At 45.1% G+C, this 12125-nt stretch overlaps 1 protein-coding gene across 1 annotated transcript in view; it reads left to right on the forward strand.

Moving 5' to 3' along the window:
- The window catches only part of LOC141259500 (dynein axonemal heavy chain 5-like), a 482742-nt gene that overhangs the window by 59407 nt on the left and 411210 nt on the right, over window positions 1-12125 (forward strand). Inside the window, exons 10-11 of the mRNA XM_073675609.1 lie at window positions 4047-4173; window positions 10301-10401. Coding sequence (XP_073531710.1) covers window positions 4047-4173; window positions 10301-10401 — 228 coding nt within the window. The remainder of the gene's footprint in view (window positions 1-4046; window positions 4174-10300; window positions 10402-12125) is intronic.

The raw sequence follows: 12125 nt of genomic DNA on the forward strand, positions 1-12125 counted from the left end.
GGAAAAATTTTCGCGGCCCCGCCGAGCCACAGCAAACCAGGTTTGAGTGCGAAGACAATTTTCGTAACCCCGCCGAGTTACAGTCAGATGCTTTAATTTTCGTGACCCCGCCAAGCCACAGCAAACCAGGTTTGAGTGCGAAGACAATTTTCGTAACCCCGCCGAGTTACAGAAGATGCTTTAATCTTCGTGACCACGCCGAGCCACAGCAAGATGCCTGTATCCACACTCGTCGTCCTGTGCCGTTGCCCCTAGCAACCGGGCTGCAGTTGCCCCTAGCAACCGGGCTGCAGTTGCCTGCATTCTCCAACCACATGTAGGGCAGCGCTAGTCATCATGCTGGGGGACACTCGCTGCACCGGGTCAATTAAAGTACACCAGCCACGTTTTCCAGTATTTCACAATTCAGCAGTTTATTTTACTTCATAACTGCAATAACCGAGTCCAACTCAGTGGCTCACCGACATATTACATATAATGTCCAGGAGCCATTCAAGTGGCAGACAGGCGCACTTGGCTCCAGTTACAGCCTCCAGCAAAGTCACTTAAATCAACGTCCATATAATGCAGTGTTTTACCTTTGCCGGGTTTTAGCTGCTTCAGTCAGTTTTGTTCTGCCACCACTGTGGCTTTACGGCTTCCCAGATGGGGGTCTCCAGCCCTCGTTCCTTCAAAGGCTACTGGTATGTTGTCTCACCTAACATCCAGCCTTTGCCTTCCAGGACTCTTGCCTTCCAAGCCTCTGGCCCTCCAAGGCTACTGGGATCGCTTACACATAAGGATCCAGCCTCTGCCTTTCAGGCTTCACCCGGCTTCACTAGGCCTCACTAAGGCTCTCCAGGCTAACGGTGTCCCACACGGGAACTGGCCTCACGCCTTACACACCTGTCTCAAAGCTACCAGGGTTTATATATCTTCCAGTGCACACACAGGACCTGTGCTGATGTCACAGTCATGTGATCAGACCTTCTGTGTGCACAGGACCTGTGCGATGTCACAGTCATGAGACCAGTCACCTGAGGGGGAGGTACATGGTCAGCCAAAACACACCCTGGACCATTACAGTAATGCCGCTGCATTACACCCCCTAATTGGTGAAAATGCAGTATATTATAGCTGACACCCAATTGTAACAGCCACGATCGATGTTATGACCGATCAAGGCCTCTCAATCCCCTAGAAGCAGTCGCCAGAGTGGCATCTGGATGCTTAACAGAAGTAGAGGGCTCCCTCTTTAAAACCATCAGCCCCCTATCAGCACCCTGCGATCATAACTTTTCCATCCCACCGATACACAAAAAAATTGAATAAAAAGTGATCAGAAAGTCGTATGTAAAAAAATATATATATATTACTGAAAATGTCTACTTATCCCATAAGAAAAGGCCTTCATTTGGCTCTGTCAGCAGGAAAGTAAAAGTTACAACTCCCAAGATATGGCAATGCCAAAGCAAATTATTTGTTGTAAAATATAGTTCTGTTGGGAGTTTAATGAATCACATTTTTTGGGGATGTAGAAGGAAAGCCCGGTATGAGTGCTCAAGTGAAGAGCACAGGATAAATGTGAAACTTGTCTTAAATGTAATCCAAAATGTATGCACTTCATAATGCTACCAATAAAAACTTCAACTCATCCCGAAAAAGTCCACTTCAAATTCATAATTTGTCAATGGCAAAATGGGGGTTTCTACATCACAGGTAGTTCAAAGGCTCTGGAAAAGTAACATAGCTCCCACCTAATAAAAGCCAGTGAATCTGCACTCCCACATACAAATGGCCTCACCAGGAAGTTTGAAAATTGATGCTGATGTAAAGTAGACATATGGTAAATTATATTAACTTTTTTTTGTGTGGTATGATTATCTTTTTTAAAGATTCAAAGTTCAAAGTTTGAAAATATCTAATATGCATAAATTTTCATCAAATTTCAGATATTTTTTATAAAAAACCACAAGCATATTGACCTAAATTTACGACTAACATGAAGTAAAATGTATCATGAAAAAAATAGTCTCAGAATTACTGGGATGTGTGAAAGTGTTACCACATAAAGTGATGTCATATTTGAAAAATTATCTTTGGTTATTAGAGAGAATATTTCACCACTTATAGCATATTAAACTGGCCACATCATGGTATAGTGGCTGCAAAGCTCAAAAAATTTATATTTTATTCTTCAATATCTAATCTCTGTTGTGGAGATAAATTAGCTTCGAATTTATAATAAACCCAATAGCACATTAGCAGAAATTCTTCTCTGGAGGCATGTACTTTTTCCTCTGCATGTAATTTACCAATCACAAGCAGGATGCGTCATCAGATGAAAGAAGAACATGTTTCTTATAAGGTCAGAAGAACATGCTTTCTCCTGTGAGATGTAATGTTAGACAGCCCTGCTCACAGCCCTGATCTCTGCAGCTGCTGTGTATTATAGAGCAGGCAGAGTGTGATTACACCTTCAGCTTTAATCCCACAGCAGTCAGTTTGGGGGGAGGGGATACAGCTGAGATCCCTGTGAGAAGAGAGCTGCAGAAGTGTTTGTAATAATAACTAGCTGATAGGATTCTCTTAAAATATAACTTTTAATAACATTCTAAAATAGCATATCCCCAGTCTGACTAGATTAGACAAGATTACTCAAAAAACGCCCCCCCCCATGATTATCCAGATATGAAATTTGACACATTATGATCAATCTTAACCAACAAGACCCATATCAGATCCACTAGTTCCTAAAGATACATGATAGGACATATAATATATAAAGTGTCATTGTGCATACAAACTAAAAGAAAATGTGTGGCTCTCACCCATTTGAGCTGCAGGGATGTAACATGCCAGTGATTTTCTTCCACAGTGGTAGGCTTGGTCTAATTATTCTACCCTGTTGTGCCCCTTGTGATAGCTCCCGCCCTAACAAGGGCAGTACCCAAGTGTATTGCCCCAGAAGAAAATCCCTCCTGACGCGTTTCTTTCTCCTTCAGGGGAGTGTACTTGCTATGGGGGGAGGCACAAGTAAATAGAGGCTCAAATTGCTCCAAACAAATAGCAAAAAAGTGTCTCTGTGCGGATAAAGTGCCTAGTGTCTTCCAAAAAAAAAACCAGACTGATAAAAAAGTAAGTAGAAACCCCATAGTGGTGGGTATTTCTTATCAGAGGTACAGAGTACTGCCACACTTCTCTGGAAAATGGGAAGATAACCAATGTGTCCCTTTCATAAAATGTGGGTTATATTATATACTGTATTATATTTAATCGATCTGAGGAGTAGATCCTGCGTAATCCCAAGCAGGTGGTTGTGCTATGGTGTTTGTAATCACACTCAGCTTGGCTCTTCTACCTCCATACTGACTGCTTTGAGATGAAACCTCAGCTGTTCAGCTGTTCTATACCCCCTTCCGTCCACACTGGCTGTTCGGAGATGAAAGCTGGAGATGTTTGTAATGACCCATAGCTCTGCTGTAACCCTTTTCTCACAATGTCTGCAGTGACCAATGACATGTAAGCTGAATGTATAATCACACTTAGTCATGCTATACCCCTTCCCCCAACACTGATTGCTGTGATATAAAAGCTGGATGTGTTTTGTAATTACACTCAGTTCTGCTTCACTCTATACAGTAGTTTCAGAGATCAGGGCTAAGAGCAGGGCTTTCTATCATTACATCTCACAGAAGAAAGCATAACCTTCTGTCCTTCTTGTGGCATGTTCTTTTTTCCCTGCATGACTCCTCCTGCTTATGATTGGCCAGCATCATGCAGGAGACAAAGTACATGCCCCCAGAGACAAATCTCTGGTAATGTACTGTTGGGTTTAACATGAATTATAACCTAAACTTTACTGTATATGCTAATATCTCCGCAACAGAGATGAGAAATTGAAAAATGAAAACTAAGTTTTATTCAGTCCTGCGGCCATTATTCCATGAATGTGGCCAGTTTAACATGCTCAAACTGTTGAAAGGTCCTCATTAAGGCCAAATTTGTCTCAGTCACTAAGGGGTTAGTAATGCATTTCAATTGTCAAACATGTCTTATCTTTCCAGTACAACATATTATCTAAACAGACAGAAGGCCTGAGAAAACCTGCCCCGGAAGATCTTATGGAAGATGAAGATGTTGAATCAGGAAGTATCTTTGATAGTGTTTTACTTGACGATCCAAGAGATTCAGGTGTGAATATAGAAACATATAGTTCAATATTTGTTTGTAAAATTTATTAAGCATACCCTATTAACATTTAAACTAAAAACTATTTACAGCCTTGTTATTTATGTGCTTTCACCAACTTATCTAGGAGCTCAGTCATTCTATCAGTTGTGTGCAATCTTGTGATCACATTTAGGGCTCATTCAAATGTTAGTTATAGAACTCATGAATATTATAGTATATGGCGCTGTTGATATTTCCATGTATTTTTGGAGATGGAGTGGTTCACACCAAAACACAGAGACATGTCTGATTTTGATCCAAGTCCACTATTTTTACATTGATGCCCTATCCTCAGTCGACACCCGGCACCCACGCCAATCAGCTGTTATTGGTGCCGGCGGTGGACCTCCAGAAGTAATTACTTGCGGAGCTTGGCCATCTACTTGTGTCGGACCCTGGCCGATCAGACATTGATGATCTATCCTAAGGATAGGGCATCAATGTAAAAGTAATGGATAACCTTTTTAACAAACAGCAGGAGAAAAGCAATAGAATCAGTATATAGTTATAACTGACAAAGACTGAGTGTTGGGGAAGATTTAAGCGGGGCTCTGTGCTTAGGAATGGTTCTGCTAACCAGCCTTTCAAAAGCCTGACAGCACAACTTAATATACAGATTTAAAATGATAATCAACTAAGCTGGAGCACAGGCTAAAGAAGAAGGAGCACAAACTTTACTGATAAAAAAATGTAATGACAATGATGCCAGCACCGCACCTGATAGTGGAAATAGATGGTGCTGGGCCACCGATTGGTAAGTATGTGACACCTGCTTAAAGAGATATTCTCAAGTTTGAAAGTTACCCTCTCCCAGTGCGCATGATTGACATCCGTCCCATTCACATTGGCTCGGATTGGTTGGGGTCTCAGCAGTCAGACCGCTAGTAATCATAAGTTTCCACCTATCTAATGGATAGGAAATAATTTTCCAACTTGAAATTACTCCTTTAAGACAGTTTTAACTATATCTAAAAAATTAACTGAATAACTAAATGAAAAAGGCATCTAAATAAGTATATATAGTTCGTGATAACCTGTCAGTACATATCATGATAGTCTGTAGTTTTAAGCGCGGTGTGTAGTTTATGATTGTATCAATAATCTAACGTGTAGCTTAGCCATTATGCCTTGAAGGTCTGACTAGTGTTGAGCCACCCCCGTAGTGTTCGGGTTCGGTTCGTCGAACACCGGCATGTTCGTCGAACACCGTTAAAACCAATGGCAGGCAAACAAAAACACATAGAAACACATAGAAAACACATAGAAAACACCTTCAAAGGTGTCCAAAAAGCTGACAAACTGCTCAGAATAGAATAGAATAGAGTATCACACATAGATTAGATAGATAAAAAAAATGTCAGTCACATATATAATAAGTTCAGTGACAGTGTTGGTTACTGTACTTGTCATTTAGTGTTAAAATAAAGGATTTATTAAAAAAAAATTGGTGTGGGGTTCCCTGTAATTTTAGTCTCTAGCGGAGGTTAAGTAGACGGCTGGGGCAGATGTTTGAAGCCTGGGAAGGGGGTAATACCCACGGAGCTTCCCAGGCTACTAATATCAGCCCCCAGCTGAATACCTAGCCTTTACTAGCTATTAAAATGGGGGACCCCCCCAAAAAATGACATGGGGTCCCCCCTATTTTAATAGCTAGAAAAGGCTAGGCAGACAGCTGGCGGCTGATATTAATAGCCCAGGAAGGGTGCCATGAATATTGGCCCCCTCCCAGGCTAGAAACACCAGCCGTCAGCCGCCCCAGAAATGGCACATCCATAGGATGCGCCAATTCTGGCACTTAGCCTCGCTCTTCCCACTGCCCTGTAGCGGTTGCAGTGGGGTAATAGGGCTGGGGTTGATGTCAGCTTATAACGCCAGCTGACATCAAGCCCAGGTTAGTAATGGAGAGGCGTCTATAAGACGCCCCCATTACTAACCCCATAGTGAAAGTTAAAAAAAACACAAACACCCATAATAAAATCCTTTAATTGAAATAAAGACACAATTCTTTAATGTTCTAAATTAAACTATACTTACCGTCACGCCCATTCCAGCTGAAGCCAATGTCTTCTGCAATAAAAGTAAAATATTAACCAACCTCATCCTTACCTTTCCATGGTTCCCAGGACAGCTTCAGCTCTGCTACATTGACATGACAGGCTGGATCGCAGCAGAAAGCAGCCATCCAGCTTGCCATGCCGCAGACACTGAGAAGTGCAGGCATGCTTGCGCTCCTCAGTGTCTCGCTGTGACGGCATCCAGATGAGCCGAGTGTAGCGTCGGCGTCCCTGCCTCCTGCTAGGCAGGGACGCTGTTCCCCTCACCTCTCCGCTCCATGCCCGGCGTCTTCCTCCCACTCTGCTGGCAGCGCGCGCTGCTTCCCGGCCACCGTGCTTAGGACGCGCGCGCTCTCCCTCCCCCTCTCTTAAAGGGGCTGCGCGCACCGTCCTAAGGAGTCCCCGGCCAATGGCCGGAGGACCTCACCATATATAAGGCACCTCCTCCAAAATGGAGGTGCCCAAGCAATGTTGTTGCATAGCCTATCACTCTGCTTCAGCCCTCAGGTCCCGTTACCAGATACCTGCCAGCTACCTGCCAGTTACCTGCCAGATTCCTGCCTGATACTTGTCTATCTACTTGCATTCCTGCGGTCCGACAGTCTGCCTACCAGCCCTGCCAGTCTGTCTATGGATCTGATTACCCGCTCACCTGGGAGCGTCCGCCTGCTACCTGCCTGCTAGCCTACCTGGAGGCTCTGCCGTCACGTGCTGTGACCACCTGCCTGTCCAGAGACTCTTACCCGCTCACCTGGGAGCGTCTGCCTGCTACCTGCCTGCTAGCCTACCTGGAGGCTCTGCCGTCACGTGCTGTGACCACCTGCCTGTCCAGAGACTCTTACCCGCTCACCTGGGAGCGTCCGCCTGCTACCTGCCTGCTAGCCTACCTGGAGGCTCTGCCGTCACGTGCTGTGACCACCTGCCTGTCCAGAGACTCTTACCCGCTCACCTGGGAGCGTCCGCCTGCTACCTGCCTGCTAGCCTACCTGGAGGCTCTGCCGTCACCTGCTGTGACCACCTGCCTGTCCAGAGACTCTTGCCCGCTCACCTGGGAGCGTCCACCTGCTACCTGCCTGCTAGTCTTCCTGGAGGCTTAGCCATCACTTGCGTTGACCACCTGCCTGTCCAGAGACTCTTGCCCGCTCACCTGGGAGCGTCCACCTGCTACCCGCATGCTAGCCTATCTGGAGGCTTAGCCGTCACTTGCCGTGACCACCCGCCTGTCAAGAGACTGTCCCCGTCACTTGCCGTGACCTCCTGCCCTTCTACCCAGAGACTGTCCCCGTCACTTGCCGTGACTACCTACCTGCCTGCCTACCCTGGGAGCCACCCGCTTCCTTACAAGGGCTGCCCCTTTGTATCGTTGCTCAGAGGTTCCACCTCCCAGACCCGTTACATCGAGTTCATGTCCAATGAGCTCAGCTCACCTCATGCACGTCACTGACAGCGTGAGAGAATTCTCCTGCGCATGCGGTGCCGGCAAATGACGTCACCGCTTGAGCAGGAGAATTTTCCCACGCTTGGACGGCATTGAGATGGCAGGCTGGACAGTAGCAGAACGCTGCCATCCAGCATGCCATCCTTCAGAGACACTGCGGAGCGCAGGCAATATCTCTGAAGGATGACAAGCTGGATGGCAGCGTTCTGCTACCATCCAGCCTGCCATCTCAATGCCATCTCAGCGTGGGAGAATTCTCCTGCTCAAGCGGTGACGTAATTTTCCGGCACCGCATGCGCAGGAGAATTCTCCCACGCTGTCAGTGATGTGCATGAGGTGCGCTGAGTTCATTGGACATGAACTCGGCTCATCTGGATGCCGTCACAGTGAGACACTGAGGAGCGCAAGCATGCCTGCGCTTCTCAGTGTCTGCGGCATGGCAAGCTGGATGGCTGCTTTCTGCTGCGATCCAGCCTGTCATGTCAATGTAGCAGAGCTGAAGCCGTCCTGGGAACCATGGAAAGGTAAGGATGAGGTTGGTTTATTATTTTACTTTTATTGCAGGAGATCGTTGGCTTCAGCTGGAATGGGCGTGACGGTAAGTAGAGTTTAATTTAGAACATTAAAGAATTGTGTCTTTATCTCAATTAATGGACTTTGTTCTGGGGGTTTGTGTTTTTTTTAACTTTCACTATGGGGCTAGTAATGGGGGCGTCTTATAGACGCCTCTCCATTACTAACCTGGGCTTGATGTCAGCTGGCATTATAAGCTGACATCAACCCCAGCCCTATTACCCCACTGCCACCGCTACAGGGCAGTGGGAAGAGCGAGGCTAAGTGCCAGAATTGGTGCATCCTATGGATGCGCCATTTCTGGGGCAGCTGACGGCTGGTGTTTCTAGCCTGGGAGGGAGCCAATATTCATGGCACCCTTCCTGAGCTATTAATATCAGCCCCAGCTGTCTGCCTAGCCTTTGCTAGCTATTAAAATAGGGGGGACCCCACGTCATTTTTTTTTGGGTCCCCCATTTTAATAGCTAGTAAAGGCTAGGTATTCAGCTGGGGGCTGATATTAGTAGCCTGGGAAGCTCCGTGGGTATTACCCCCTTCCCAGGCTTCAAACATATGCCCCAGCCGTCTGCTTAAGCTCCGCTAGAGACTAAAATTACGGGGGGGAACCCCACGCCAATTTTTTTTTTAATAAATCTTTTATTTTAACACTAAATAACAAGTACAGTAACCAACACTGTCACTGTACTTATTATATATGTGACTGACATGTTTCTATCTATCTAATCTATGTGTGATGCGCTATTCTTTCTGTTCTAAATTGTCGGGTACTGATGTATGCCGCTGATGAATTGCCGGCTTTTCATGTTTCACTGTGAGCACTGTTCCCATCGATTTGGGCATTTTATTATTATTATTATTTATTATTATAGCGCCATTTATTCCATGGCGCTTTACATGTGAAAAAGGGGTGTAATACAAGAACAAGTACAATAATCTTGAACACAATGTGACAGCGACTGGTACAGGAGGAGCGAGGACCCTGCCTGCGAGGGCTCACAATCTACAAGGGATGGGTGAAGATACAGTAGGTGAGGGTAGAGCTGGTCGTGCAGCGGTATGGTGGAGCGGTGGTTACTGCAGGTTGTAGGCTTGTCGGAAGAGGTGGGTCTTCAGGTTCCTTTTGAAGGTTTCCACGGTAGGCGAGACTCTGATACGTTGGGGTAGAGAGTTCCAGAGTAGGGCGGAAGCACGGGAGAAATCTTGTATGCGATTGTGGGAGGAGGAGATAAGAGCGGAGTAGGGAAGGAGATCTTGTGAGGATCGGAGGTTGCTGGCGGGTATGTAACGGGAGACTAGGTCAAAGATATATGGAGGAGACAGGTTGTGAATGGCTTTGTATGTCATGGTTAGGGTTTTGAACTGGAGTCTCTGAGCAATGGGGAGCCAGTGAAGAGATTGACAAAGAGGAGAGGCCGGGGAATAGCGGGGGGACAGGTTGATTAGTCGAGCAGCAGAGTTTATGATAGATTGGAGGGGTGCGAGAGTGTTAGAGGGCAGGCCACAGAGCAGGAGGTTACAGTAGTCAAGGCGGGAGATGATGAGGGCGTGCACTAGTGTTTTTGCAGATTCATGGTTGAGGAATGTGCGGATCACTGTAGTGCCACAACCACCATGGCTGTGACATTACAGTGAGTGGCAGACAATCCCTGCATGATTGGTTCTCTAAATAGCGCTAAACATGCAGGAAGGGGACCCGAGCTCCCGCCCAAGCATCGCGCAAGTACTCGGCGAGCTCCAAGCATCTCGATTACTGAGATGCTCGGGCAAGTACCGAGCAGTGGCGAGCATGCTCGCTCATCACTAATTAACAGTATTACTGTGAAAAAATCCAGTTATGCTTTTGGTGTACGAACAGTTATCGAACATAACCTCGAACAGTCGAATTTTTTGAAAATCGTTCGAGTTCGTCGAATGACTCGAACACCGCCCAAAACAGCTCGAATTTGAGATTGGCGAACAGTTCGAGTCGAACACCGCTCATCTCTAGTTCTGACACTCTGCATTCTTTCTTTCTTATTAGTAGATGCCCAGACTGAACCTTCCTCCTACCAGCCTCAAATTCTCAGACAAATTACAAGTACCCCAGGGAAATTGCAGACTCTTATAGAAGAGGATGAACAACAGGTAAAATAAAAGTTTAATTTTAAAACAATGGAACAGAGAATTCTCATAAAATATTTTTTTTTCTCATTGAGTCCTAATTCAGTTTGAATGAATATATCACATGATGGCGCTAATCAATGACTGTACGTATCCAATGTGTCTATTTATGGCAAGGTCAGGGATTTATTTAACATCCCTATTGATCTTGTGCAAGGCAGTGGTATTATGTAACCTTCAGGTGGTTACGTTTATTTACAGTATTTTAAAGGTAAGTCTATCATCACTTATAAGCATAAGTACACACACTGGAAGCCACTTCAGGAAACATTCCTTCTGTTGTTTTTTTCATTTCCTGAAGTATTTCTAAAAGTGGTTTTTAAAAGATTTTCTAGCATTTTGGAAGAGTTTTATTTTTTTCCTGAAGCAATTTTTGCAACTTTTGGATTGGACGATATCTAGTTTGAAGTTAATTTCATTAGGAACCACTTTAAAGAAGCGACATGCGCTTTCTTTACTCCCATCAAAAAACAAAAATGTTCAAAAGACTGAGCATTTGAACATCAAGCTGTTTTACAATAAAAATAAATAGGAAAAGTCTTTCAAATGTTTTTTGAGCATTTTTTTCCAGGTGTCTTTTGGATTCAAAAGACTCCCCCAAAAAACAGGGGCTGTCATATGCTTCTCCCTCTCTAAACAGTGTTCGTGCAAAATGTGTGCTGATTTGTGACTCTTATTATATGTGGAATGTATAGAGTTCTATGAGCACTAATGTGCTCAGTTAATATATTGTAATGTATAATGTTTTTATGTATAACATATAGGGTTAAATGTAGGACCTAGGTATAGTATAGGGTTCATAATTTAGGTTAGTAATGGGAAAGGCACAGTGGAGGGCACTGTAGTTCAGGAAGTTAGGTAAGTTCAGTACAGAAGTAGTTATGCATTACACCCACAGCACAAGGGGAATTGCCAGTTGGGAGGAGTTAGAACAGTTTTATAGAAAACAATTCCCAGGTTGCAGTTAGTTGGAAAGTTAGGCAGAGAGTCTGCCAGGGTGTAGTCCATGACAAGAACACCCGAGTTCTGGGTCACGACCCTTATAGAACGGGATCGGTGCAGGTCCCATACCAGAGAGTGTGAAGTGTAGAAGGAAGACTGAACGGACAGGGAGACAGATTCCAACAGCAGATACAGCAATGGAGAAAGTGTTTTAATAGTACAAGTTGTCTGAACAGAATGAGGACATGTTTGATACTCGATCTGGACGCCGGCACAGTCCTGGGCTTACAGCCCACCAGAGGTGTTCAGAAGGAGGCCTGTATATCCCTCATGGGGAGACTCTCAGCTGGGTCGCAGAGGAAGTGGAAGATGTTGGGTCTCAGGACAGGATGAGGACGAACACTTTAAAGGCACATAACCAAGGGTACTTCACTAACTAAAGACTATGTCTTAATCTGTATGCTGCAGCTGTGTATAGAAGAATTGCACAGTAAAAGTGAGTCTGTCAATCTGGATCTAAGATCTCCTGTCTTGTTTGAAGTCAGTTCCGGTCCCATGGACAATGTAACACTGAGTACAGAAAATCCTCCATTACACCACACACTCCACTCTCAGTCCTTTATAGAAGTGCGGACACAGGGTAAAGAGAACTCAGTTACGGCCCTGTGCCTCCACCTTCAAGTGGCGCTGCGAGCAGGGTCAGGCCCTGGAAAGTGAAGAAAAGAAAGAAAATGAAGAAAGTAAAG

Source organism: Phyllobates terribilis, unplaced genomic scaffold (genome assembly GCF_046119375.1).
Source record: "Phyllobates terribilis strain yellow unplaced genomic scaffold, ASM4611937v1 Scaffold_3__8_contigs__length_932513732, whole genome shotgun sequence".
In the NCBI taxonomy this organism is placed as follows: domain Eukaryota; kingdom Metazoa; phylum Chordata; class Amphibia; order Anura; family Dendrobatidae; genus Phyllobates; species Phyllobates terribilis.